The sequence below is a fragment of the Phyllobates terribilis genome, unplaced genomic scaffold, assembly GCF_046119375.1.
Source record: "Phyllobates terribilis strain yellow unplaced genomic scaffold, ASM4611937v1 Scaffold_3__8_contigs__length_932513732, whole genome shotgun sequence".
Taxonomy (NCBI): domain Eukaryota; kingdom Metazoa; phylum Chordata; class Amphibia; order Anura; family Dendrobatidae; genus Phyllobates; species Phyllobates terribilis.
In genome coordinates, this window is record NW_027362763.1 from 908,961,803 (window position 1) to 908,988,497 (window position 26,695).

The following is a 26,695-nucleotide window of genomic DNA, read 5'->3' on the forward strand; positions in this document are numbered from 1 at the left end:
TTTCAGTGGATTGTTCATCAGTATATTTTAGGAGGTTTGGGTTGAATTACACGTTCTTCGAGAAAACGCACACAAGCATCAGTAGATGGATAAAAATTTGGAATTTCTATACTTAAAGGAGTTGTCCAGTACTTTTGACAAATGCCCCAATGTATTTACCTTGGACCCATAAGTGTTTTTTGTAATTACCTTGCTGTATCTTTTTGGCCTGTGAGTGTTATCTGTGGCCGCTCACAGGCATCACACGACCCCTCGGCTGCAGCCGGCTCTGACATCTGCTGATGTCATGTCAAGTTCCAGCTGCAGCCGGGGGGTGACTCACTTCTGCGTTCCACGCTTTCCCTCTCCTCATTCTTTGGGAAAGCGCGGGGTAACCCCGCCCACAGCCCAGCATCCACCACGGGGACCGCGTCACTGATGTCACGCCTCACTTGACGTGACATCGGAAGAAGAAAAAGCCAGCTGCTGCCGGAGTCACGTGGTGCCTGTGAGTGGCCAGGTAATTACAAAAACACTTATGGGCTCAAGGTAAATACATTGGGGGACATTGGGGCATTTATCAAAAGTACTGGACAAACTTCTTTAAAGCAAGATCCAAGAGGGAATAAATGACTAACAAGCATTTTCAGAACAGAATCCTGCTGCCCCATTAAAGGAGTTGTTTACTTTATATTTTAACAAATGGATTTGGAACATGATTTTGTGGCACTTGCTAATATATAAGTATTACAGGTTCTCCTCCTGGACTTGTTACTGCAGTCGTCTTCACAGACTGCAGAGTTTTCTTGTTCTCAAAATAGTCACTGACTGAGGAGCATGTGATCAGACCTGTCCGTCATGTTTAAAAACAGGCAGTGACATGTTTTACCTCACAAAAGGAATCAGCTGTGATCTCGTGCTGTAAAGTCTGTATCCTCTTTTCCTTCCTGCCCAGGAGCTGTGGTATGATCAGACCATGTTCCTGCACGGTCAGACAGTCATTACACAGTACACAGCAGGGGCACATTTATAAGATTATCTCAGCACAGGAACATTTTATTTAAACACATCCAATTTTGGAAATTATTATTATTCCAAGATCTATTGATTAAAATGTACTTTGTTAATGCGACAACCCCTCTAACTGGAGGATTCACACATAGTTTTAGCAATTGAATTTCTAAAATATTCAAAAGTGATGGTTGGCAGACATTGGTCAATTGTTACATGGAGCCTTTTCCAAAAATTTTCAGCAGAAATTGCCTTATTTGGATGTTAGATCTGTGTATGTTTGTAAAATGACATTTTAAGCTTTATTGTATAGGATCTTCAGGCAAGTTCCAAAGTTTTTTCTGAGAAAAATGAAGAAAACTCTGAAACCTTCAATTGTGACCCAGATTTGCAATCATTCTCTCCTCATAACGTAAGTGTTCAGTACAGTAAGTGGGGGGATGCTTTAGATCTCTGTAGTTCTCCTTCTCTAAAGTCAGGTTCAGCTTTTCCAGTTGAACCTTGTTACTAGATACTACGTGCCCGATTCTTCAAGAACAGCGTTGTCCTTGCTGGTCTTAATGAGGGGGTGTGCTGGGGTCAGAAGCTCCTGATTCATAAAGAGGTTCACGCCTGTTCATGAATCTGAGATATCTGATGAGTGGCATGCGCCTCTGGGCGTTATGCCTGAAAACTAACTCCAGTCAGGCGTAGCGAACGTCACAGCTAATCATGAAATGGACTATCTGTGGCATCTTGCTGCTACCATACCCCGCCCCTGTTCCGCTCACTTTGGCGGAGCTGTGAGAAACTAGCGTCAATACGCCAAGTCACAAAACTTAGCCCCAACTCTGAGTTTTCTCAGAGAATTGTGCCATGAAAGCTTTGATGAATCAGACCCTAATACAGTTATACAGGGTGGTCCAAAAGTAGGTGGCCAGAAAATAACATTTATTTTGATTTATATATAAAATTATATTTACTAACACAAGCATAACATTGACAATTACATTTTATTCTGAACAATAAAGCCCTTAAATTTTATCAACGCAGGTGCTCAAACTGTTTTCCATTACTATTTGCACAGCTTTGAAGTCTGCCTCTTACGCTTCTACAAACTTTTTTGCACAAGTCTCTTTGGGTATTAATTTCTTGAAATGCATCTCATATGTAATTTTTCAAATCACTGACACTTTTTGGTTTTCGACTATAAACTTTGTCCTTGAGAACTACCCAAAAGAAAAAATCCATTGGGGTCAAGTCTGGTGAACGTGCCGGCCAATCAAGTGGGCCTCTTCAGCCAATCCATTTATTAGGAAATGTTTCATCTAGATACTTGCGGACTACTCTTGAATAATGTGGAGGGGCCCCATCTTGTTGGAAATAAAGGTCATTTGAATTAGGCTGTTGCTGTAACTGGGGAACAACTTGATTCATTAGAATTTTGAGATCTCCTGTGACTGTTCCATCAAAAAATATTGGTCCTAAAACACCAAAACTTGAAATAACACCCCAAACATTGACACCAGGCTCATTTAGTTGTTTCTCTAATGTTAAAAGCATGTTCTCATTATACCAGTAAAAACAATTATGTCTGTTAATGTGGCCGGATAATTTGAAAGAAGCTTCATCACTCCACATAATGTTATCTAAAATTATTGGATTATCTTCAATTTCATTAAGCATAATCTCACTAAATTGCAGCCGCCTGTCTGGATCATCCTCCAATAAACCATGAATTAGACGTGGACGATAAGCTTTCCACCCAATAGATTTAAGGATTTGCATGATAGAAGCTCGTGAAATTCCAAAAAGGCTCTTCTGGTGGACTTTTTTGGACTCTGAACAAATGTTTCAGCAACAAGTTGTTTATTATCTTCTGTACAGACTGTTTTGGGTCGACCAGTTTCACTTTACACCATGTTTGATAAATCTCCCTCTTCATAACCTTATTACACTTTCTGTCTACCTGCTTTTGGACCACCTTGACCTTGATGACACGAGTGTGAGCTGGTAACTCCAAGAGCCTGCCCCTATTTTTGTGTACCAATTTCTTGCCGTATTGTCTTTGAGAAGGTGACAAATTTCCTGCTCCTTTGACATCCGCAATGTTGTCTTCTAACTGGGCTAACAAGCAAGGGGGGATTTTTAGGAGGTACATATTCTTCCAGGTATGATTTTTTTTGTGCTGTATAAAAGATAATTTAATTAGATGAGCGAACATTTCTCTCGTTCATCAGGTGATCTGTAGCCTGTTTACATGACAAGATAATCGTGAAACGAGCATTTTTAACAGTTGTTCATGATTACCTTGCAGTGTAGATGCCCCTTTAGGATATGCTCCTCTCAAAGCTGTCAATCCGTAGGCTTGTGTTCATCGTCCCCACCCTAATCTTCCTGAAATATAGAGACCGTAAAAAGGATTATCTTGTGATCCTATTGTACAGGTCACATGTAATGGTTATTGTCATAAGGGATGAACTTATAAAATTGCATCTTCTGGTTTCTTTTTAACAGAAAAAGTTGTCCGCTTCAGAGGACTTGCAGAAGCAGGTATGAAATCTTGTCTATAGGATTATAAATGAAAACTTGCTGATCTGAACTCAATAAAGCACTTACTCATGTACTGCTACTTTGACAATCCATAATTATTCAGTAACCCACTGTCCTGCACTTTGTAGTGTATGCGCTACTTGTCTTCTCAACAACCCTGCACTTTGCAAACTGGTGAGAAGAGTCAAACTGGTGGGGAAAGGGAGGGAGACCATGGAAAACGTGAATGGCAGGATTTGCAACTTCTTTATGCATGCTGTAAAGACTGGCACCACCTTTAAAGCATCACTACAGTGTTTTGTTTTTTTATTACAGAGCTGGAGTGGTGCTACTAATCTTAAGTTTCCTGCCCCATGTCTTATACTCACCAGCCACCATCTTCATCTGTTATCGGCGGCATTCCAGTCAGTCTTCTGCAGGTTTTGACTTGCTGGATCACTCCAGTGCTGGCTGGGCGATCCGGAAGTCACAACTCAATGGAGGTCTATGAGAGCTTGTGACTGTTACTTCTGACTTCTGTTCAGTCACAAGATGGCGGCGTGGGTCCCGAGCAGCGATGCTAAGAGCTGAAGACGGGGGCTAGTAAGTTTACTGCTACACTGGAGTGGTTCTTTAATGAAGGAGGTTCCCAGCATTGCAGATGAGTGCAAAGAGGTTTTTGAAAAACTTGCTGAAAATATGAAATGGAGAACAACACATTTATTAATGAACTTCCATCGAAGCAGGAGTAAGATTTGTTTGTAATAGAGTTGTCTGCATGGCAAAACCGTGTTCTGTGATGAGTTCCCAAACATTAAGCAGATCCTGAGGGTTCATCTGCCAATAAGTGGCTATTGGCAGGGAGGTGCTGATGTCTGGAGCAGTACTTTCATGTTCCTATTGCTAGAGATAAAAGTGGTGGTGTGGTGTTGCTGTTGACATTTCTGCTTTCAGCTGATCTATAGAAGTAGAGATTTTATGCTGAGATTTCCCCACTTTTTGACTAGTGATTTTTTTTTGTCATGTAATGTAGACAGAATTTAAGGAGTTATTTGTCAGTAAAGGTTTTTCCTCCCTTGTTTTTCAGAAATCTGTCCTCTTCAACTCAAAGGTGAGATGATTTATGGAACTTTCATGGGATTTAGTGGATTCAAGGTATAAAAATACACCAAAATTCTAATGGAACAACACCAAAAAGTTGAGCACCAAATGTATTGTGTGTTTGAGGCATTTTTTAACCCTTTTCCTGTCCGGGTGATTATTTTTTTTGTTTTTGTTTTTTTACGCTTTTGTTTTTTTCCTCCTCTTTTTCCAAGACACATCATTTTTTTTAATTCTCCATTGACATAGCTGTAGGAGGGCTTTGTTTTTTTTCGTGGAACGAGTTGTACTGTTGAATGACACCATCCATTTTATCATGGGATGTACTGACAGTCGGAAAAAAAATGCAAGTGCAGCGAAATAGTGAAAAAATGTCTCAAATTTTTTTTATTTACTGCTTTTACTATATGGCACATGACCTGGAAATATAATTCTCCAGGTCAGTACAATTGCGGTGAATACCAAACATGCATACTTTTTTCATTCAAATGGTAAAAAAATAATCTAAAATTTTGAAAAAAAATTGCTTGTCTCCATTTTCCCAGAGCCATAATATTTTCAATTTTTTCGGAATAGATGCGATGTTGTATTTTTTGTACTGTTGCTGGGGCCAAAAAATCCGCAATTCTGAGATTTTAATATATATATTTTTTATCATTACTCTTTTTAATGTTTTGGGTTAATTCATTATATAGTTTAATAGATCGGACTTTTACAGATGTAGTGATACTAGTGATGAGCGAGTATGTTTTGTTAACCCTTTTGCCGAGTATGCTCGGGCGAGCACCGAGTATTTACAGCTGCTCGGTGATATGTTTGAATCGCTCCCATGTGAATGATTTGCAACTGTTTGACAGCTTTATTACATGTGAGGAATGTCTATTTCTTACACATTCCTCCCATGTAATAAAACTGTCAAACAGTCGCAAATCATGCACACGGAGCGATTTAACCTTATCACCGAGCAGCTGTAAATACTTGGAGCTCGGCCCGAGCATACTCGGCAAAAGGGTTAATAGAACATACTCGCTCATCACTAAGTGATACCAAATATGTGTTTTGTTTTTTGCGCTTTATTTTTAATGGGGAGAAAAGAGGGGTGATTTGAGCTTTTTAGATTTTCTTTATTCATATTTTTTTTCTTTACTTTATTCTATTAGTCCCCTTGGGTGACATTAACCATTTGTCTGGCGTATGCTATATACAGCAATATAACAGTACTGCTGTATATAGCAAAAAACATGGTCTCTTATGAACACCAGCCATGTGGCCTTGATTCATAACCCCTTTACAACCTTTAACGTATAGGTACGTCATAGGTTGCATTCCCCTCCAGCGTTGAGCCCGCACCTTTTCCGGCACATGACAACTGATCTGATTAGCTGTCATGTGCCCCTAACAGCCGCGGCTGTTAACATGTTAAATGCCGCTGTCAATCTCTGACAGCGGCAATTAACTTGCACAAACTAGATGCGTGTCATTGGCTCCGCCCATGGATGCGCTCGTCACATGATCGCGGGCCGCCAATGGGTTGGCATGACAATCCAGGGTCTGCAGGAGACTCCTGTGGTTGTCATAGCCGATCTGAGATGAGCAATTTTGTTACACATAGCTGGGCTAAAGCCATGCTATGTGTAACACAAGCGATCAGATGACCGTAGCATCATTGAAGCATGTGAAAAGTAAAAAATATACAGTACAGACCAAAAGTTTGGACACACCTTCTTATTTAAAGATTTTTCTGTATTTTCATGACTATGAAAATTGTACATTCACACTGAAGGCATCAAAACTATGAATTATCACATGTGGAATTATATACTTAACAAAAAAGTGTGAAACAACTGAAAATATGTCTTATATTCTAGGTTCTTCAAAGTAGCCGCCTTTTGCTTTGATGACTGCTTTGCACACTCTTGGCATTCTCTTGATGAGCTTCAAGAGGTAGTCACCAGAAATGGTCTTCCAACAATCTTGAAGGAGTTCCCAGAGATGCTTAGCACTTGTTGGCCCTTTTGCCTTCACTCTGCGGTCCAGCTAACTCCAAACCATCTTGATTGGGTTCAGGTCTGGTGACTGTGGAGGCCAGGTCATCTGGCGTAGCACCCCATCACTCTCCTTCTTGGTCAAATAGCCCTTAAACAGCCTGGAGGTGTGTTTGGGGTCATTGTCCTGTTGAAAAATAAATGATGGTCCAATTAAACGCAAACCGGATGGAATAGCATGCCGCTGCAAGATGCTGTGGTAATCATGCTGGTTCAGTATGCCTTCAATTTTGAATAAATCCCCAACAGTGTCACCAGCAAAGCACCCCCACACCATCACACCTCCTCCTCCATGCTTCACAGTGGGAACCAGGCATGTAAAGTCCATCCGTTCACCTTTTCTGCGTCGCACAAAGACACGGTGGATGGAACCAAAGATCTCAAATTTGGACTCATCAGACCAAAGCACAGATTTCCACTGGTCTAATGTCCATTCCTTGTGTTCTTTAGCCCAAACAAGTCTCTTCTGCTTGTTGCCTGTCCTTAGCAGTGATTTCCTAGAAGCTAGTTTACCATGAAGGCCTGCTGCACAAAGTCTCCTCTTAACAGTTGTTGTAGAGATGTGTCTGCTGCTAGAACTCTGTGTGGCATTGACCTGGTCTCTAATCTGAGCTCCTGTTAACCTGCGATTTCTGAGGCTGGTGACTCGGATAAACTTATCCTCAGAAGCAGAGGTGACTCTTGGTCTTCCTTTCCTGGGGCGGTCCTCATGTGAGCCAGTTTCTTTGTAGCGCTTGATGGTTTTTGCAACTGCACTTGGGGACACTTTCAAAGTTTGCCCAATTTTTCGGACTGACTGACCTTCATTTCTTAAAGTAATGATGGCCACTCGTTTTTATTTACTTAGCTGCTTTTTTCTTGCCATAATACAAATTCTAACAGTCTATTCAGTAGGATTATCAGCTGTGTATCCACCAGACTTTTGCACAACACAAGTGATGCTCCCAACGCCATTTATAAGGCAAGAAATCCCACTTATTAAACCTGATAGGGCAGACCTGTGAAGTGAAAACCATTTCCAGTGACTACCTCTTGAAGCTCATCAAGAGAATGCCAAGAGTGTGCAAAGCAGTCATCAAAGCAAAAGGTGGCTACTTTGAAGAAGGTAGAATATAAGACATATTTTCAGTTGTTTCACACTTTTTTGTTAAGTATATAATTCCACATGTGTTAATTCATAGTTTTGATGCCTTCAGTGTGAATGTACAATTTTCATAGTCATGAAAATACAGAAAAATCTTTAAATGAGGTGTGTCCAAACTTTTGGTCTGTACTGTATATTTTTAAAAATATTAACAAAAAATGTAAAAGTTCAAATCACCCCCCCCCTTTCGCCCCATTCAAAATAAAACAAAACAATGGAAAAAATCAAAACCTAACACATATTTGGTATCACCGCGTTGGCCCAATCTAACAAAATATAAAAATAATTAATCCGATAAATAAACAGGGTAAAGAGAAAAAAAATCAAAACTCCAGAATTGCGTTTTTTTGGTCGCCGCAAAATTGCAATGACGGGCGATCAAAACATCACGTCTATTCCAAAATGGTATCAATAAAAATGTCAGCTTGGCGTGCAAAAAAATAAGCCCTCACCCTGCCCAAAATCTTGAAAAATGGAGAGGCAACGGGTCTCGGAAAAATGGTGCCTTTTTTTTTTCGGACAAACTTTTGGATTTTTTTTTTCACCACCTAAATAAAAAAGAACCTATAAATGCTTGGTATCTGCAAACTTGAAATGACCTGGAGAATCATATTGACAGGGGAGTTTTAGCATTTAGTGAACATGGTAAATAAAAAAAAAACAAAAAACAATTGTGGAATTGCACTTTTTTTTGCAATTTCACCGCACTTGGAATTTTTTTCCTGTTTTCCAGTACACTATATGGTAAAATCAATAGTGTCGTTCAAAAGTACAACTTGCCTTGCAAAAAACAAGCCCTCACATGGCCATATTGACGTAAATATAAAAAACTTATGGCTCTGGAAAGAAGGGGAGCAAAAAACTAAAACGCAAAAACAGTTAAAACCCAAGATGGTAAAGGGTTTAAGCTTAATTAAGTAAGATGCTCCAAGATTTGCGCCTCTTTAATGAATTTGCCACATATTCCAACTGCCATGCACCACTGCCAGGAATGTACACCATGCAATAGCTGGTGTTATTTCTGTTGTAATTTGTCATTTTTTGTGCTTGACCATGCCTCACCCTGCCAGAGCGCCACCTATTTTTCAATAAATTGGTGGGGTGACATAAAAATTGCAAGTTGCTAGATTTTTGCACAACTTTGAGTTGTACAGAAATTTAGCATTGTGTCCAGAAAACTACTTTGTTGGCCCTATGTTTATGCATTTCTATATTCTATTTAGTCTCATGTCGTTATGTAATGTTAGCAGAATGGATTGCTTTTCTTGCAGGTGATTCCATAATCACGAGCTACTTCTTGAGAGTAGAAAAAGCCTGCATTGTGCTGCCCAATAGAGCTGTTATGGCATCACTAATGTTTTACTAAGAATTTGCCAATTCCCCATTCTAAATTGTTTAAAATCAATCCAAATTAACTTCAAATACATTTTGGGGCTCCTTAAGTAGTATTAAGACTCTCATATGTTTGTGTTCAGCATCTGGATGTTGTGGCGCAGACTCAGCAAGACGGACCCCATGCTTTTGCAGTCCACGTGTCTTCAGATACCAAGGATCAAAAATGGAGTTTAACAGGTATCAAGTGAAATTGGGTAACTCCTGTTATATCAGTTTTCAGCAGGATCTAACAGTTGCACGTTATCGTACATAATGTAGGGATATAGCCTTCAGATGTAATGCTACAGAAGATCATGTCTCAGAGGACATATGTAGAAATAGAGTTGCCTCTAGAGGGCAGTACTGATGAACTCTATATCACTCCCTGTAGTGCAGGGATGTCAAACTCAAACACACAGAGGGCCAAAATGAAAAACTTTGACAAAGTTGCAGGCCAACCAGTATACAGTATAATGGGCCTCACATAGTCCTTCGTACAGAATAATGGGTCCCACATAGTCCTTCATACAGAATAAGGCGTGGTGGTTCTGGTGTCATGGGCCAAATATAATCACCCTGCTGGCCAGTTTGACATATATGCTGTATAGTAATATCGCTTTTCTAAATATCTGACTGGTGAATTAACAAGCAAAATCTCATGATTATAAAAGTCATAGACCTTAAATTAATGTTGACCGAACCCACTATTTTCAGTGTAACCAATTTATGTGGGTCACCCTCAACCCTAAATAAAAGGGACACAGACAAATTTGTTTTCCCTGGAGAATCGCTTCCGTCAGAGGCCTGTAATACTTACTTACTCTCCTCCTCCTTTACTGAAAACATGCATGTTCGATCGAACTGGGCATCCATGTGTATGGGGGATGGGAAAGATTTATGTTGGCTTAAAGCGAACCTGTCAGCAGGATTGTGCTCAGTAAACTACATACACTGTCAGGTGGGTGACATTACACTGATTAATATGATACCTTGGTTGAAGAAATCCATCTTGTGGTTCTTGTGTAATCTTTACTTTCAGTTTGGAGATAATGATATACTCGTGCTCCGGGGCGACCTGTGGGGGGCGCTCTGTCTGGTACTCTGCTTACATATTCATCTGTATGCTCTTATGACAGGTTACTGATCCTTCACTTACCTGCCTCATATTTTACCTAGCCCCGCACTACTAGATGCATTATGTAAAATAGGAGGCTGGTCAGTGAAGGATCAGTGATACCGTGTCCATTTTAGGACATGATCAGATATCAAAGTCAAACATCAGAATAATGTCAGTTTGAGGCTAAATATCCTGTCTGAGAAGTGACTTTGGCATCTGACTTTGACATATGATGATGATGATGAAGATGTCACTGTTCGCTGCTGGGGCTTGAACCCAAAGCTGTATGTCTAGAAACCAGTTGAGCTATCCACACTCCGTTGACAAAACCTAGGCTTTCTATTTTGTTATGTGATTTTCAGTGCAAACCTGTCTGAAACTCAGTTGGTCTTATACACAAACTTCAAGCAAGACAAATTCAAATGATGTGTGAGTTTGATATCTGACTTTCTTCACACATCAGAATCACAATGACTTTTAGATACCCTGACCATTTTCATGGTTAATCCCATAAACCAAGAAAAACTGCTAGTCATTATCACTTGACCCGATGGCTGAATGGTAAAACATCAACCTCTGAAACTCCAGCTTCTGGGTTCAGATCCCAGGAGCAATAAAAAAATTTTTGTTTAAAATTATGTTTAGTTAGCACACAAACTACAGGGATCTTTTATTTTTAATACCTGTCATTCTGATTGCCATCCTGACATGTTAAAAAAGAGTTTCAGACGTGTTTTCTATTTGCATGGTAAATCACATCGCCAAAGTAAATTGGGAGTTTGCAGCCAGTTCTTGGGTGGATGGAAAGAAAAATTTACAATAATATGTTATCATTAGACCCCTTTATGAAATTATGCAAATGTACAGTCACTTGGAAATAGATATATAGTAAATTAGTGCCTCCCAAACATCCCCATTGACACATCCCTCTCAGCTGTCTCTAAGCATCTATCTCTCACTTCCTCCTTCGGCCTCACTCAATGGTCTTCTTCAGCCACTCACAGAGGGTCACACACTGGACCTCATCTTCTCCCGCCTCTGTCCCCACTCCACAAACTTGAACATCTTACAGACATAAGTGTCCTACACAATGCAGATGCTGCTGCTGTATTATATAACACCACAATAGCTGCAGCTCTCAAATCGGTCGAACCTCTCACACATACCAAAACTTGCCAAATCAACAGGCAAGCCTGGCACACCAACCTGACTAAAAGAAATGAGACGGGCTTCCAGGATTGCTGAGCGGAGATGGAAAACATCCCACTCCAACGAGCACTTTATCACATTAAAACAGTCCCTCACTACTTTCAAGCCCACACTCACTGCAGCAAAGCAAATCTACTTCTCATCTCTCATATCCTCCCTGTCTCACAACACTAAACAGCTATTCAACACTTTCAGTTCTCTCCTCTATCCCCCACCACAGACTTGACCCTATCTTGGATCTCCTCATTCCTAACAGACCTCCTCATCTTGCCCCTATCTTTTGTGTCTTGCAAGGTTTAGTTCTTGGGCCCCCCCTCTTCTCCAGTTACTCCTTTGGCCTGGGAAAGCTCATAGTCCCATGGTTTTCAGTATCACCTCTATGCTGATGACACACAGATCTACCTCTCTGGACCCGATATGTCCTTACTAACCAGAATCCCACAATGTCTGTCTGCTATTTCATCCTTCTCTGCTAGATTTCTAAAACTTTACATGGGTAAAACATTCTTCATATTCTTTTTCCCTATCTCACTCAACACCCCCACCACCCCCAATGGACCTATCCATTAAAGTAAATGGTTGCCCACTAAGTCCAGTCCCGCAAGCTCGCTGCCTTCGGTAACCCTGGACTCTGATCTCTCCTTCAAACCACATATCCAAGCCCTTTCCACTTCCTGCCGACTCCAACTCAAAAATATTTTCCGGATCCACACATTTCTTAATCAAAAATCTGCAAAAACGCTAGTCTATGCACACATCATCTCTCACCTCGACTGCTGCAACCTCCTGCTTTGTGGCCTCCCCTTTAACACTCTCGCACCTCTTCAATCTATCCTAAACTCTGCTGCTCGACTAATCCACCTGTCCCCCCGCTATTCCCCAGCCTCCCCCCTCTGTCAATTCCTTCACTGGCTCACAATTACCCAAAGACTCCAGTTCAAAATCCTAACCTTGGCATATAAAGCCATCCACAACCTGCCCCCTCCATACATCTGTGATCTAGTCTCCCGGTACTTACCTGCACGCAACCTCGGATCCTCACAAGATCTCCTTCTCTACTCCCCTCTCATCTTCTCTTCCCACAATTGCATACAAGATTTCTCCTGTGCATCCCCCCTCCCTACTGTGGAACTCTCTACCCCAACATATCAGACTCTCGCCTACCGTGGAAACCTTCAAAAGGAACCTGAAGACCCACTTCTTCCGACAAGTCTACAACCTGCAGTAACCACCACTCCACCATACCGCTGCACGACAAGCTCTATCCTCACCTACTGTATCCTCACCTATCCCTTGTAGATTGTGCACCATCGCAAGCAGGGTCCTCTCTCCTCCTGTACCAGTTGGGGACTTCTATTGTTTAAGATTATTGTACTTGCTTGCTATATATACCCTTTTCACATGTAAAGCGCTATGGAATAAATTGCACTAATGTGTTGTGAGGTTGTGAAATTATATATCTGCCAGATATCTGTCTCTTTATATAAGCTTGCTTTCTTTTTTTTTTCAACCAGCTTTATAAGCTACAAATAGCAATCATTGCTGAACAAAAATGCAGGTGAAAAACGCATGCAAAAACGTGCGTATTGTCTGTTTTTCCTGCCAAGAGATAGAGAAATTTCTGCATCCAAATACTCAACGTGTGTACAAGCCCTAATAGTCATAATTTGTTATTAATATGCAGTTTAATTTCTTAGCTTTACTATTCTACTAGGGTTTTACTATTCTACTAGGGTTTTCTGTTAATTAAACCCTATATCTGCAATTGCAAGTTAGTGGGGCTGATTTCAGTGCAGTGCACAGGAAAAATCCTCCAATATGGGACACCGATGCTGTAAAATATCATCATGTGAGAATGAGGAATGGATATACACAAGCCTTCTGTTTCTTCCCTGACAGTGTCTACCTCAATGGAAGGCCCTCATGGGTACATCTCTGCTTCAGAATGGCCATTGATGATTGTAAGTAAATAATCATTGTATACGCTGTTTATAGGCACGCTAATAGTGTGCTACAAGCGCTTGTGTCATTAAACGGAAACTTCCAGTTGATTCATGCTGCAAAAAACACAGGCGGCATAAATCTGAGCCTGTGTTGCGTCTTGCGGCGTTCAGAAAAAACATAATTTGAAAAGCCAGCTGGCCAAAAGGGAGAGACTTGATAGTCCGATGAAATCCCCGGCCAGATTCTCCCTGCCCCGCTATACTTGAATGACTGGTCTCTCGTATGTATGTGTGTATGTAGGTAGGAATCTGTTATTCACCTGGAGCGGGTGGAATAGTCAGGTCTCTCCCTATAGTTCCTAGCCCATCCTTCAGACTATGCTTTTCTGCTATAGTGCAGCCAGGTTCTAATTCATGCTGCCTGTTGTTCGGGCGGCATGAATCTAGTGAAGGGTTCCCTTTAACACTTTTTTTCTATTTAAATGTTTAATGCACCACTCCAGCGTTTTTTTTTTGTTTTTTTTATTGCACTGCTGGAGTGGTGCTTTAAATGTAAGTCCCTGTCTCATACTCGCCTGTTGTCCCGTTCATTCTTTTCCAGCATCGCTCCGGTCCGTCTCCTGCGAAAAGTGACCAGTAGTGTTTGCTGGAGCGTGTCAGATGTCACTTTTCAATGCATCTCTGTGAGAACCTCGTTCTGGCTCTCATAGACTTGTACTGAGACCTTGTGATGTAGTTTCTGACTTCCGGCCAGTCAGAAGCTACTGTCACAAGATGGTGCTGCGGAACCGGAGTGGAGCCAGTAAAAGGTGAAGCCGCCGGAGGGTGAGTATAAGAACGGTGGCAGGGGACTTGCTTTTAAAGCACCACTCCAGCACTAAAAAAAAGCAAATTACTGGAGTGGTGCTTTAAATTGGTTTGTGATCAGACAAACACATGGTATTTTTTTTTTCCTGAATTTTCTTTAATTCTATCTATGAAGAACTTGGCAGTCAATTGAAGTAAAAAAAAAAGTTGCTTTATTTCCAATTTCTTTAATTCTATTAAATTCAACAATAAAAATGCTCTTCCCAGCTTGAAATGACTGATAACAGGAACAATAGATTCTAAACTGGGAATGACAGCCCAAAAGATTTCTTCGCTCTTGTTAAATATCTTCTGTTTTCCTGGTTATTCACACAATGGGACATAACGGCATGAATACATAAGACACACTACAGTATATAACCGCATGAATACCTTTTATCTTTACAGTTCTACATGGTGATGTGCATTATGTACATTGTGCTGGGACTGATGTGGTTCATCTGGTCGGCCTGCTATTGGAAGGACTTGTTAAGGATCCAGTTTTGGATCGCAGCAGTTATTTTCCTAGGAATGTTGGAAAAAGCTGTGTTTTATGCTGAATATCAGAATATAAATAGCACCGGAGTGTCCTGTGAGTTACTCTCTTAGAAATATACCATTCATTAAAATTCACAATCAAACATCTAATTGCTATTCTCTTTCCCTCTTTGTAGCTCCTGGTCTGCTGATATTTGCAGAGTTGGTATCTGCTGTTAAAAGAACGCTGGCTCGGTTATTAGTTACCATTGTCAGCTTGGGATATGGTACAGTAAAGTAAGTGATTGATTTTTTTTAGCCTTTCTGCATCTTTTATTTTAAGAATATACTACTGTAGTATCACTCTGTCCTCTCTTGGACGATGCAGTATTGAGGCAACATACTTACTGTGAGGGTATATGAGGTCTTATAGCCTCAGGTTATATTTTGGCATTGGTATTTCTGGAGGAAAAGCTTCTACCTTTTGGAATCTGGATGTCTGCATCTTTCATGTACTTGATGAGTTTGTACCAATAATAAATTCAGTTCCTTTACCAAAAACCAACAATCAGACAAAATATACACTTATTTGGAGAAACAGGCTATGATTGGGAAGCATTTTTGCCTAAGTCATATGTTCATCACGTAAAAAAAAGTTTTAGATGTTTTCTAACAACTTGTGTTTTAAAATTGAAACAGATTTAATTTTCCACATCCCATTTTCTGAAGTTTTCTTTTTGTCATTTATCTATTTGTACACAATTTATATGATTCTTTATAATATCCTTTGGTGCAGATCAAAAAATACTTGCTTCATTATGCTAGAAGAATGGGACATTTTCTAATGATTCGTTGAAGGGAGGTCTTTGATGCTTGTGGAAGCTCTGAGTGGCAGAACTGAAGACTTTCCTTTTGGAATGAGAGCCATCTGCCCTACCATTTTCCTTTGCCACTTTTTAAAAAGCCACCTCCTAATTAAAGTCTTGAAGTCCAGACATCATTTTACAGTGTAGTATTATTTGAGACTCGTTTAGCAGTTTGCGATAAGGTGCTTTCATCATCCTTGCAAGTAAGCATCATAAACATTGGTAAATCCTAGGTGGCTTACCATGGACAAGGGTTAAACAGGAAATATATTCGACAAGAACACTGAACCTATTATGAAAATTATGCTGTCAAGTGCATGAAATAAATCCTGCTTGATTTCTGTTTATTAGGAAACCCTTTATCCTTTTTGGTAAGAGTTTGTCTGCTAGTCAGTTTTCACCATAACCATAGCTGAAATGGAAGAGCAAGAGTACATGTAAGAAAATATACTGGGTAGGCAGCCTATTTAATACTTCAAAGTACAATAACATAATTTTTGGTAATCTTGAACTAAATATGTCACCATTTCATTGTATATTGAATTGTCATCTGTTCTTGTTTCCTTGGTCAGGCCTCGATTAGGTGCCGTCATGCATCGTGTGGTTGGGATGGGCGTCCTGTACTTGGTATTCGCTACTGTTGAAGGAGTAATGAGAGTCATTGGGGTAAAATGTTTTCTTTTGATTAATGCTTATAGATTTTGAGCATTGCTTTCGCTAATCTTCTGCAATGTACAAGCCTAATTGGTCCCGCTCCATTTTCAGCACTAATTAGCTGGCCATACGCATGAGATGTGTGTCTGCCAAAAGAAAATTTGGCTAAAATCTATCTCTCCATACTCCCTCATATACATGAACACTTAACTTGGCCAAACATACTTGTTTTCTCAACAAAGAGAATGGTGAAAGCTGCTGCCGGACACCTCTGATAACAGCTTTCTTGCCAGAAAACAAAAGGATCCAGCATTTTATTTCCGACTGCCTGATCCTTCTTTTCCTGGCCTCATTGATGGGGAAGAATCTGGAAGCCTGCCTAGACAATCAGCTGATCAGCTAGTTTGACCAACTTTAACTTAATGTGTTTGGGTTCTTAACCAAATGCTTTGGTTTAAAGCCATGACATCTGCAGTTGAACTTTATTTTTGTATTCACGGAGATCTGCATTCTACACACATTACTATATTGCTTTGTCAGGACAGATCTCATGGCTGCTTTTTCTGCATGTAATTGTAATACAGTGAATGGGTTTGTTTTATTCCAGGCAAAAGAATCAGATTTGGTATTGCTGGCAAGTATCCCATTAGCTCTGCTGGACTCTATGTTGTGCTGGTGGATATCCTTTAATTGTACCACTTTAGGAAGAAAGAACATATGTACTGTTTCTTGATCGGGTTTGGTGTACTTTCAGCCAAAGTGATCTAGTTAGATAAATGTGCTTACTATTCATTGTGAAAATGTATGAAATTTGCAAATTACTGTATTTAATAATGATGTTTCTCATCCCTGGAAAATTACTCAAAAGTGCTGGCCCCTGAAGATGCATTTACCCAAAAGATTATCAGGAACGAGCATTCTTAAGAAGTGTAAATAAGCTGCCACTTGTCCAATGAATGGGCTAAATGCTGTTTCTTTGGGTAAAATGATGAGATCAGCATTCTTGGTGAACAAGGCTTGTGCTTTGGAGAACAATGGCAGCTTGTGCACTTAGCGATCTATTGACAGATCGCTTAGTGCACATCCTTTACTTTGGGCTGACTGTGTAAACAGGCTATTAAGCGATTGCCAATTAGTAAATATTTATTGATCTGTGGTTGTGTAGTGTCACTGGTCGGTTGATGTAAATGGACCTTAATGTCCAATTCTTGTTATCAAATCTGCCTCTAGTAGCGGAGGCGCTGAGACCGGGTACAAAAAGTGAAGGACGGCTTTGTCTGTTTGCTCTTGCTCTCCAGCACACGAGCCATTGGGCAGTGGCTGGAACAGTGCATCTTAATTCCTTTATTTCTCAATCGAGTTGATGTTATGCGGCAGTCACACCACTTGAATTTTGATATTATTTTTTTTTTTTTTTTAGCAGTTTGTATGTTGCAATATGTTTTCTGTTTTTGTGTATTTCTAGTGATTGATCTGCTTTCCTTAACCCATATATACATATTTGTAAGTCTGGCACAAACAATGAAGGTACTAAAGTTAAGAAAGAATGCAGTGAAATATTCGTTATATAGACACTTTACCAACACCTTGATTTTTGCTATATTAGGTAAGTCTTCCTAAGTTCCGTTTCTTCGTGGTTTCAAATGGTTTCCCTTTTCTAATTTGTATTGTCTTTTCCCAAAGCTTCTGTAGTATTTATGGCTTGGACAACTAAAAAGTTCCGATTGGCAGATTGTCCATCTGTAAGTATAACATGGATACATATAAATAGCAAATGATTATTACAATTTTGAAAGATTTAGAAGGAAGCTCTACATTTAGACAATAATACTGTGTTAAATTTATACATCTAATCCCTTTGTGCTTGAGGTAGATAGTCCCTGCCAGAGATGGCTGCAAATTACCCCACAGTCCCCATTAAAAGCACATTACCGCTTGGAGCAAACCAAACGTTCATGTATATGTGTGTGTTTATGTGGAGGTCGGGAAAGATGGATGTTGACTGACCGCTAGCGAAGGAGGTGTATTTGAAACTTTAAAGAGGTTTTCCCACATATAAAATTGATTTTAATCAATAGATCTTGGAATAATAATAATTTCCACAATTAGATGCGTTTAACCCCTTTACTCCCAAGGGTGGTTTGAACGTTAATGACCAGGCCAATTTTTACAATTCTGACCACTGTCACTTTGAGGTAATTACTCTGGAACACTTCAATTGATTCCCCTGATTCTGAGATTGTTTTTTTCGTGACATATTGTACTTCATGATAGTCGTAAAATTTCTTCGATATCACTTGTGTTTATTTGCGGAAAAATCGGAAAGTTGGCGAAAATTTCGCAATTTTCAAATTTTGAATTTTCATGTCCTTAAATCTGAGTGCTATGTCACACAAAATAGTTAATAAATAACATTTCCCACATCTCTACTTTACATCAGCACAATTTTGGAACCAAAATCTTTTTTTGTTAGGGAGCTATAAGGGTTAAAATTTGACCAGCGATTTTTCATTTTTACAACAAAATTTACAAAAGCATTTTTTTTAGGGACCGCATCACATTTGAAGTGACTTTGAGGGGCCTTTATGACAGGAAATACGCAAAAGTGACACCATTCTAAATACTGCACCCCTCAAGGTGCTCAAAACTACATTCAAGAAGTTTATTAACCCTTCAGGTGCTTCACAGGAATGTTTGGAATGTGGAAGAAAAAAATAAATATTTTATTTTTTTTCACAAAAAATGTTACTTTAGACCCCAATTTTTTTATTTTCGCAAGGGTATCAGGAAAAAGTGGACCCCAAAATTTGTTGTGCAATTTCTCCTGAGTAAGCCGATACCCCATATGTAGGGGAAAACCACTGTTTGGGCGCACCACAGGGTTCAAAAGGGAAGGAGTTCATTTGACTTTTTGAATGTAAAATTAGCTTAAATAATAAGCGGGACGCCATGTTGTCACGTTTGGGGAGCCCCTGATGTGCCTAAACAGTGGAAACCCCCCACAAGTGACCCCCATTTTGGAAACTATACCCCTTAGGGAACTTATCTAGATATGTGATGAACACCCTGAACCACCAGGTGCTTCACAGAAGTTTATAATATTGAGCCGTAAAAAATAAATTTTCACATTTTTCCCACAAAAATGTTTTTCAGCCCCAAATTTTGCATTTTCATAAGGGTAACAGGAGAAATTGCACCATGCAATTTGTTGTGCCTCCTGAGTAAGCCGATACCCCATATGTGGGAGAAAACCACTGTTTGGGCGCATGGCAGGGTTCGGAAGGGAAGGAGCGCCATTTGACTTTTTGAATGTAAAATTTGCTTGAATAATTAGCGGATGCCATGTTGCATTTGGGGAGTCGCTGATGTGCCTAAACAGTGGAAATCCCCCACAAGTGACTCCAAAAATTTTATCAAGGGGTATAGTGAACATTTTGAACCCAGAGGTATGACACAGAATTTGTTAACATTAGGTCATCATATTGAATAAGTTGTCATTAGTCTTGAGCGCAAGTGCTCGTTACTTGAGCTTGCATCTGGTACTCTAGGGCTAGGGTTAGGGTTGGGATTTTTTCAGAAGTAAAAAAAAAAAAAAATGATGACGATATGGCGATTAGTGTTGAGCGCAAGTGCTCGCTACTTGAGTTTGCATCGGGTGCTCAAGTGACATGCTCGAGTCTCCACCTGCATGTTTCACGGTTTTTAGACACCCAAAAAAAAACCATGCGGGGATCGCTCGTGCATGGCAGGCAATCTCTGCAAGGTTTTTTTTCTGTATAACAGCTGCAACACATATGGGGCGAAGACTCGAGCATGTTACTCGAGCACCCGATGCAAACTCAAGTAGCGAGCACTTGCGCTCAACACTAATCGCCATATCGTCATCATTTTTTTTTTTACTTCTGAAAAAATCCCAACCCTAGCACAACCCTAGCCTAGTTTATTTTTTACGCCATTCATAATGCAGTATAAGTGATTAGATGTCTTTATTCTTCGGGTCAGGGCGATTACAGCGATACCAGATTGATATTGGGTTTTTATGATTGACAGCTAAATTTTATGATTGACACACTAAAAAACACTTTTTTTGCAAGACTAGTTTTTGCATTGAAATATTTTGAAAGCTATAATTTTTCCATATTTCGGCCATCAGAGTCATGTGACGACTTGTTTTTTGCGGGACAAGTTGATGTTTTTATTGGTACGATTTTCGGGCACGTGACATTTTTTGATCGCTTTCTGTTCCAATTTTTGGGAGGCAGAATAAACACAAATTCAGGAATTTTTTTTTTTATGCCGTTCCGCGTGCGGTAAAATTGGTAAGGTAGCTTTATTCTTCGGGTGAGTACTTTTACAGAGGTACCACATTTATATATTTTTTTATGTTTTGGCGCTTTTACGCAATAAAAACTATTTTATAGAAAAAAGAATTGTTTTTGCATCGCTTTATTCTGAGAGCTATATCTTTTTATTTTTCGGCCGTTGGAGCTGTATAGCGGCTTGTTTTTTGCAGGACAAGATGACGTTTTCAGCGGTACCATTTTTATTTACATTCGTCTTTTTGATCGCGTTTTATTCCATTTTTTGTTTGACGGTATGATGATAAAGCATCAATTCTTTTTTTTTTTTTTGCTTCGTTTTTTTTATTTTATTTTTTACCGTATTCACTAAAGGGGTTAACTAGTGGGACCGTTTTATAGGTTAGGTCGTTCCAGATCCAGCAATACCAAATATTTTTACTTCTATTGGTTTATTTATGGGTACAATATATTTTTATTTGGGACTATATTTTTCCATTGTTTTAAAAATATTTTTACAATTTTTTTTTTTTTTTCATTTTTTTTTCACTTTCTGACACTTTTTGATCTTTTACACTTTGTCCCACTATAGGACTTTCACTTTTAACATTCTGATCGTCTGTATAGCATAGGAATGCAGCAACATCCCTGTGCTATACAGCCTGTCAGCGCTGCACGGGGAGAAGTTACTTTGGTCACACACCAAAGTAACTTTTTGCCTCCTGGTGACCCGGATTTTGTCATGACGACATCGGGTCACCATGACCACAACCAGGACCCGGCACAGACACTGCGGGACGCCGGAGAGGAGGTAAGTATCGTCGCTTACCTCCTCTCTTACTCCTGCAATGCTGCGATAGACTTCGATCGCAGCATTTCGGGGTTTAATGTGCAGGGAGCGGTGCGGGACTGCTTCCTGCACATAGCACCGGGTTTCAGCTGTGACAATCAGCTGACACCTGGTGGCGATTGGTCCTGCACAGCCTGTGTGCGGACGACATCGCCAAGGTGCCATCGCCATAAGGATACGTATTAGTACGCCTTGAGCTGGAAAGGGGTTAAATAAAATGTTCCTGTGCTGAGATAATCTTATAAATGTGCCCCTGCTGTGTACTATGTAATGGCTGTGTCTGTATACTTTTTTACTTTCTCCCCCCTCCTGCCCAGGAGATGTGGTATGATCAGACCATGTTCCTGTACGGTAAGACACAGCTATTACACAGTTCACAGCAGGGGCGCCTTTATAAGATTATCTCACAAAGGAACATTTTATTTAAACTCATCCAATTGTGGAAATTATTATTATTCAAAGATCTATTGATTAAAATCAACTTTTGTTTGTGGGAAAACCCCTTTAAGCAAAACTTCAAAAGTTAATTTTTTTTTTTTTTTTTATCTACTTGTACATCCGCCTTATGTAGTTTGTAGTTAGGCATAAAAAGATGGATGCTATTTCTAGTTGTCTTCCTTTTGTGACTCCAGTATTCCTCTTAATATATTTTACAGGACTGGATGGAGCTCTGGGTGGATGACGCTTTCTGGAGGTTTCTGTTCTCTGTTGTGTTATTGGTTATTATGTTTCTGTGGAGACCATCTGCCAACAACCAAAGGTGCATTTCCATGTACTATAAAAGCTGAGTACATTGTAACTACTTTGCTAATTGCTGTTCTCTGCTACTTTCTATGAAGTGTCTAGAAAATGTCTATGAAAAGCCTAAAAACTGATTTGTATGTTAGAAAATACAAATCCCCTGGGTACACACTTAAATTACAGATTCAGCCATTAAAGAAGTTGTCCACTACTTTTCCATTGATGCCCTATCCATAGAATAGGGCATCAATATTTGATCGGCCGGGGTCCTGTACCTGGCACCCCTGCCGATCAGCTGTTATCTATGGCGGCCGCCGATCGGAGGTACTTACTTGCGTTGCTTGGCCTTCTAGCTGTAGTGCAGCCGCAGGGTACTACACATCCGCTTCCTATTCAATGTGAGGCGGATGTGTAGTACCCCTCGGCGGCCACTACAGCTAGACTGCAAAGCACCGCAAATAAGTACTTCTGCCGCCGGCAACAGTACATGTGAAAAAAACTTGGGTATACGAATAGATCACAGATTGAACATGAGTCCACAGTAGGATGCAGCAGCAAAAAAAGACAAACATAAACACCCAGTATAGATCAAGTAATTTTCCCCCTCTACTCCTCTTTGGTCAGACCTCATCAGGGGTCTGGGCACCACATCTTAAAAAAGACATGAAGAAATTGGAGCAAGTTCAGAGAAGAGTGACCAGAATGGTGACCGGTCTGCAAACAATGTCCTATGAGGAACGGTTAGAAGATTTGGGAATGTTTAGATTGCCAAAGAGAAGACTGAGAGGAGACTTAATAGCTGTCTACAAATATCTCAAGGTCTGTCACACTGTAGAGGGATCAGCTTTATTCTCACTTGCACAAAGAAAGACTAGAAGCAATAGGATGAAACTGAATTGGAGAAGATACAGAGTAGATATTAGAAAAAACTTTTTGACAGTGAGGGTGATTAACGAGGGAGATTGGCTGCCACGAGAGGTGGTGAGTTCCCCTTCAATGGAAGTCTTCAAACACAGGCTGGACAGACATCTGTCTGAGATGGTTTAGTGAATCCTGCATTGAGCAGGGGGTTGGACCAGATGACCCAGGAGGTCCCCTCCAAATCTAACATTCTATGAATCTATGATTCTGTGCTCTGAAACTATGTTGTATAAACAGGCATACATGTTTATATTCTTATGCACAGTGTGATGCAGTCTGCAAGGTTGTCACAAGAACTGGTTTCCCAACGCGCATTTCGCGTGTTTACTTGATAACTTGCAATGTTGAGAATAAACCTTTTAAGTACCTTTGGTGTTTAACCTGATAAAGATAGAATTCTCTTTCCTCATTTATTAGGTTTGCATTCACCCCTCTCATGGATGATTCAGATGATGAAGTAGAAGAATTCCTTGTGACAGATCACTTAGGTGAGTAGCAATGTTTTACTAAATCAGTCTGTATTTTCTACTGCTCCGATCTACTCGGGTAATAACTTTCCTATTGTGTTCTTTGTGGCTGAAGGCGTGAAGCTTAGGGGAACAAAGACTGAGCCCAATGGAACAGCCAAGAATACTGCTACAAGTGCTGTGAGTAATGACTTTCTTTTAGAAATCTGTTTGTAAATGGAGGGATGTCTTTGGTTTTTCTGCTAAAGATGCCTCAATAGATTTACATTTCGGCAGATTATTATGACAAGTGAGTGTGTAAAATTATATAATTTATACAAGATGTCCATAGTATTTTAAAGCTATTGGTTATCCTGCTGGCATTCCCAGTTTTGTTTAAATCTGACATCTATTGGCTGAAGGTAATTGCATTAAAAAAATGTAGAATCATTTCCAGTATGCAAAAGTCTCAGATTAGCACTTGACGCTATAACATAACATGGCCGTACATATTAGGATAATGATATGAAAAACAGCTGACAAGGCAAATCTTGTAAGACGCTGTCAATGATTGTCATTATCTTTCCAATAATATCAAATTTATTTTTTTGCTCATTATAACTTGAAAGTACATGAACAGATCAAAGATGTAATTTCTTTCAGTACACTGTAAACAACTGACAATGTACCATTTGCTATACAGTCTTTTGGAAAAGTCAATTTATAAAATTGTTCAAATTTTCTAGTCACATTACTTGGTAAATCATTAAAAATAACTAACTGGACTAAACCATATCAGTTTTGAAGTCTTATTGAGCACTGATATATCAGAGATTGATGCAAGCAACAGGGCTGTGGAGTCGGTAAGCCAAACCTCCGACTCCCTCATTCATGGCTCATGTATAAGTGATAAATTTACTGTAGCACAGATTAATCTCAGCTAAAAGTCTAGACCCTTAGATCAGGAATAGGACAGACATTTATAGGACATTTCATAACTTTCCCAAATTCTTATGAAAAAATATTCCCCACAAACTGCATTGAACTACTGTACCCAATTTATTATATATTTTAGGAGTCGGTCTATTTTATTCCGACTCCGATTCCGACTCCACATCCCTGGTAAGCAAGAACGCGGCATTATTCCTGCATCACTAGGGAAGTGATTAATATTGGGAGTCCAGAATAGTCCGTTATCCTATCAACATTACCCACTTAAATTATAGTAAATGTTAGTTGAGCCAGCCATCGCCTGCCACTTTTAGTTTTTTTTAAAGTTACGTGAGTAGGGGGCCAAACTTTAAAAAAATCACAAGGTATGCCATACATATGGCGTGCTTCTTAATTTGCAGCTTTTTCACACCAGAAAGTGGCATAAACACAATGATAATTGTTCCTATGATATATACTACATTATTCTACAACTTGTGGCTGTGCAGCTGAAGCTAAACTACAACTCTCACTATGCTGGCCAGTCTACAACTGTGCAGGCATGCTCGTAGACTAAACAGCTGCAAGATGGAGCATATTGGTGTGTATACTCCATTCTTGCATAAGGGTTTTATAAAAAGATTTGTGTATGTGCATATGGAAATGTATACACCATCAAACATAATACACCAGTTTACCACTGCTTCAGGGGTTCTGTCCAAATCCAAAAAACAGGATACAGACACCGGCAGCCTCTTTAATAAAGCAGATGAGGCACTTTGTACTCCATCTGGCATCCAATTCAGCGGTGTTCATCTTTTTAGACATTATGGACCACTCTTATTGGTCCAACTAAAAAGACAGACACCACTGGAGGCCCAGTGGAGTACAAAGAGACTTAATCTGCCTCATTATAGTGACTGTGTCAATCGGGGGTCCCACCTGAATCACACTTTTGTATGGAACCTCCAATACATGCTGTAAAGTATAAATGGGATCCTAGCCTTAGACTGGAAAACTATCACTGTCTACAGTATTGTGGGCTTAGATATTCTTGATTACCAATGCAGTATCAAACATCATAGACTTAGCTCTAATTATAAGCACTACTATCTTTATTCTATTGTGGCTAGTTATAGCGGTGCATGAACACAGAACAAAACATGATAGGCTTAGATATGCCAGCTCAGTTGGCAGCATCACACACAGTATGCCGCAATACAATAGACTAGCAGCACAGCACCACACATAACAAACGTAGGATAGACTTGGAGACACAAACCCAATGGATAAGTACCACTATTTAAATTCTCTTGGCATTAGGTACGTGGCTATAGCTATACCAATAACAAGCCTGTCTATTCCAGCACTCACTGATTACTTACCTGGTTGATGGACCGCAGTCCTGCAAATCAATTCTCCCATCTCTACTTAAAAAATTTGATGGTGATCGGTCTTCTTTAAGTGCAAAACTAGTCTGCGCTCTTAAGGGGTTAACATGGTAGTATAATATGTGATTGAGAAACCAGAAGCTCATAACTGTTGGGCTCTGTTCACATTACATTGCAGCCTTGCGATATGTCATCTATAGATCACAGTGTTATGAATAAGTGTCAACTGCACTTTGTCTATGCATACCACCAATTCTGAGGTGGAAGAAGCACTCTTTTGGCTTCTGTTAGGTGAATGGTACCCCATCGATACGTGTTTATAAGACTTAATATGCTGTCTTTACACGGTCTTGGAATGTAAAGTTTGGGATCTGCTGTTAAACTGCTGAGTGGACAGATAGGGGAACCTACTGAGATTAAGAGCTTCAATGATATCTTACTAAGGTACTAAATATGTGTCTGCGGTTGTCTGTTTGAAAGTTAGTTATTACTTAGAAAATCTACCTTGTGCATTAACATCCGAAGAACACGTATTCTATTTAATATGACTGTTAACTTGCTTTCCCCAGTCAGCCCCTTTCTCACCTATCTAACGGATAAGTGACAACTTATTGATTTATGGGGACTGAACTAACCACTGGGACCCGCACTGATTTGGAAGCACAGGAAACTTTTATTCCTGTTAGAATGGAGCAACCGTGTGCATTTTCGACCTGCCATTCCATTCCGCCCTAGGAGGCTTCTGAGTGTTGCACTCAGCTTTTTCTGACGGCCCCATAAAGATTGAATGGAGTTGCTGTTGGGCATGTGATAAAAGTGCCCAATTATGCCAATTGGTGAG

At 39.9% G+C, this 26,695-nt stretch overlaps 1 protein-coding gene across 2 annotated transcripts in view; it reads left to right on the forward strand.

Annotated features, from left to right (window-relative positions):
• The window catches only part of TMEM87B (transmembrane protein 87B), a 48,273-nt gene that overhangs the window by 13,527 nt on the left and 8,051 nt on the right, over positions 1-26,695 (forward strand). For both annotated transcript variants that reach the window (XM_073672783.1, XM_073672784.1), the window contains exons 4-17: positions 1,304-1,402; positions 3,487-3,522; positions 4,589-4,612; positions 9,267-9,363; positions 13,391-13,452; positions 14,689-14,872; positions 14,955-15,054; positions 16,196-16,289; positions 16,885-16,956; positions 17,775-17,883; positions 17,961-18,019; positions 22,082-22,185; positions 23,505-23,575; positions 23,670-23,734. In XM_073672783.1, the coding sequence (XP_073528884.1) occupies positions 1,304-1,402; positions 3,487-3,522; positions 4,589-4,612; positions 9,267-9,363; positions 13,391-13,452; positions 14,689-14,872; positions 14,955-15,054; positions 16,196-16,289; positions 16,885-16,956; positions 17,775-17,883; positions 17,961-18,019; positions 22,082-22,185; positions 23,505-23,575; positions 23,670-23,734 (1,176 nt within the window). The remainder of the gene's footprint in view (positions 1-1,303; positions 1,403-3,486; positions 3,523-4,588; positions 4,613-9,266; positions 9,364-13,390; positions 13,453-14,688; positions 14,873-14,954; positions 15,055-16,195; positions 16,290-16,884; positions 16,957-17,774; positions 17,884-17,960; positions 18,020-22,081; positions 22,186-23,504; positions 23,576-23,669; positions 23,735-26,695) is intronic.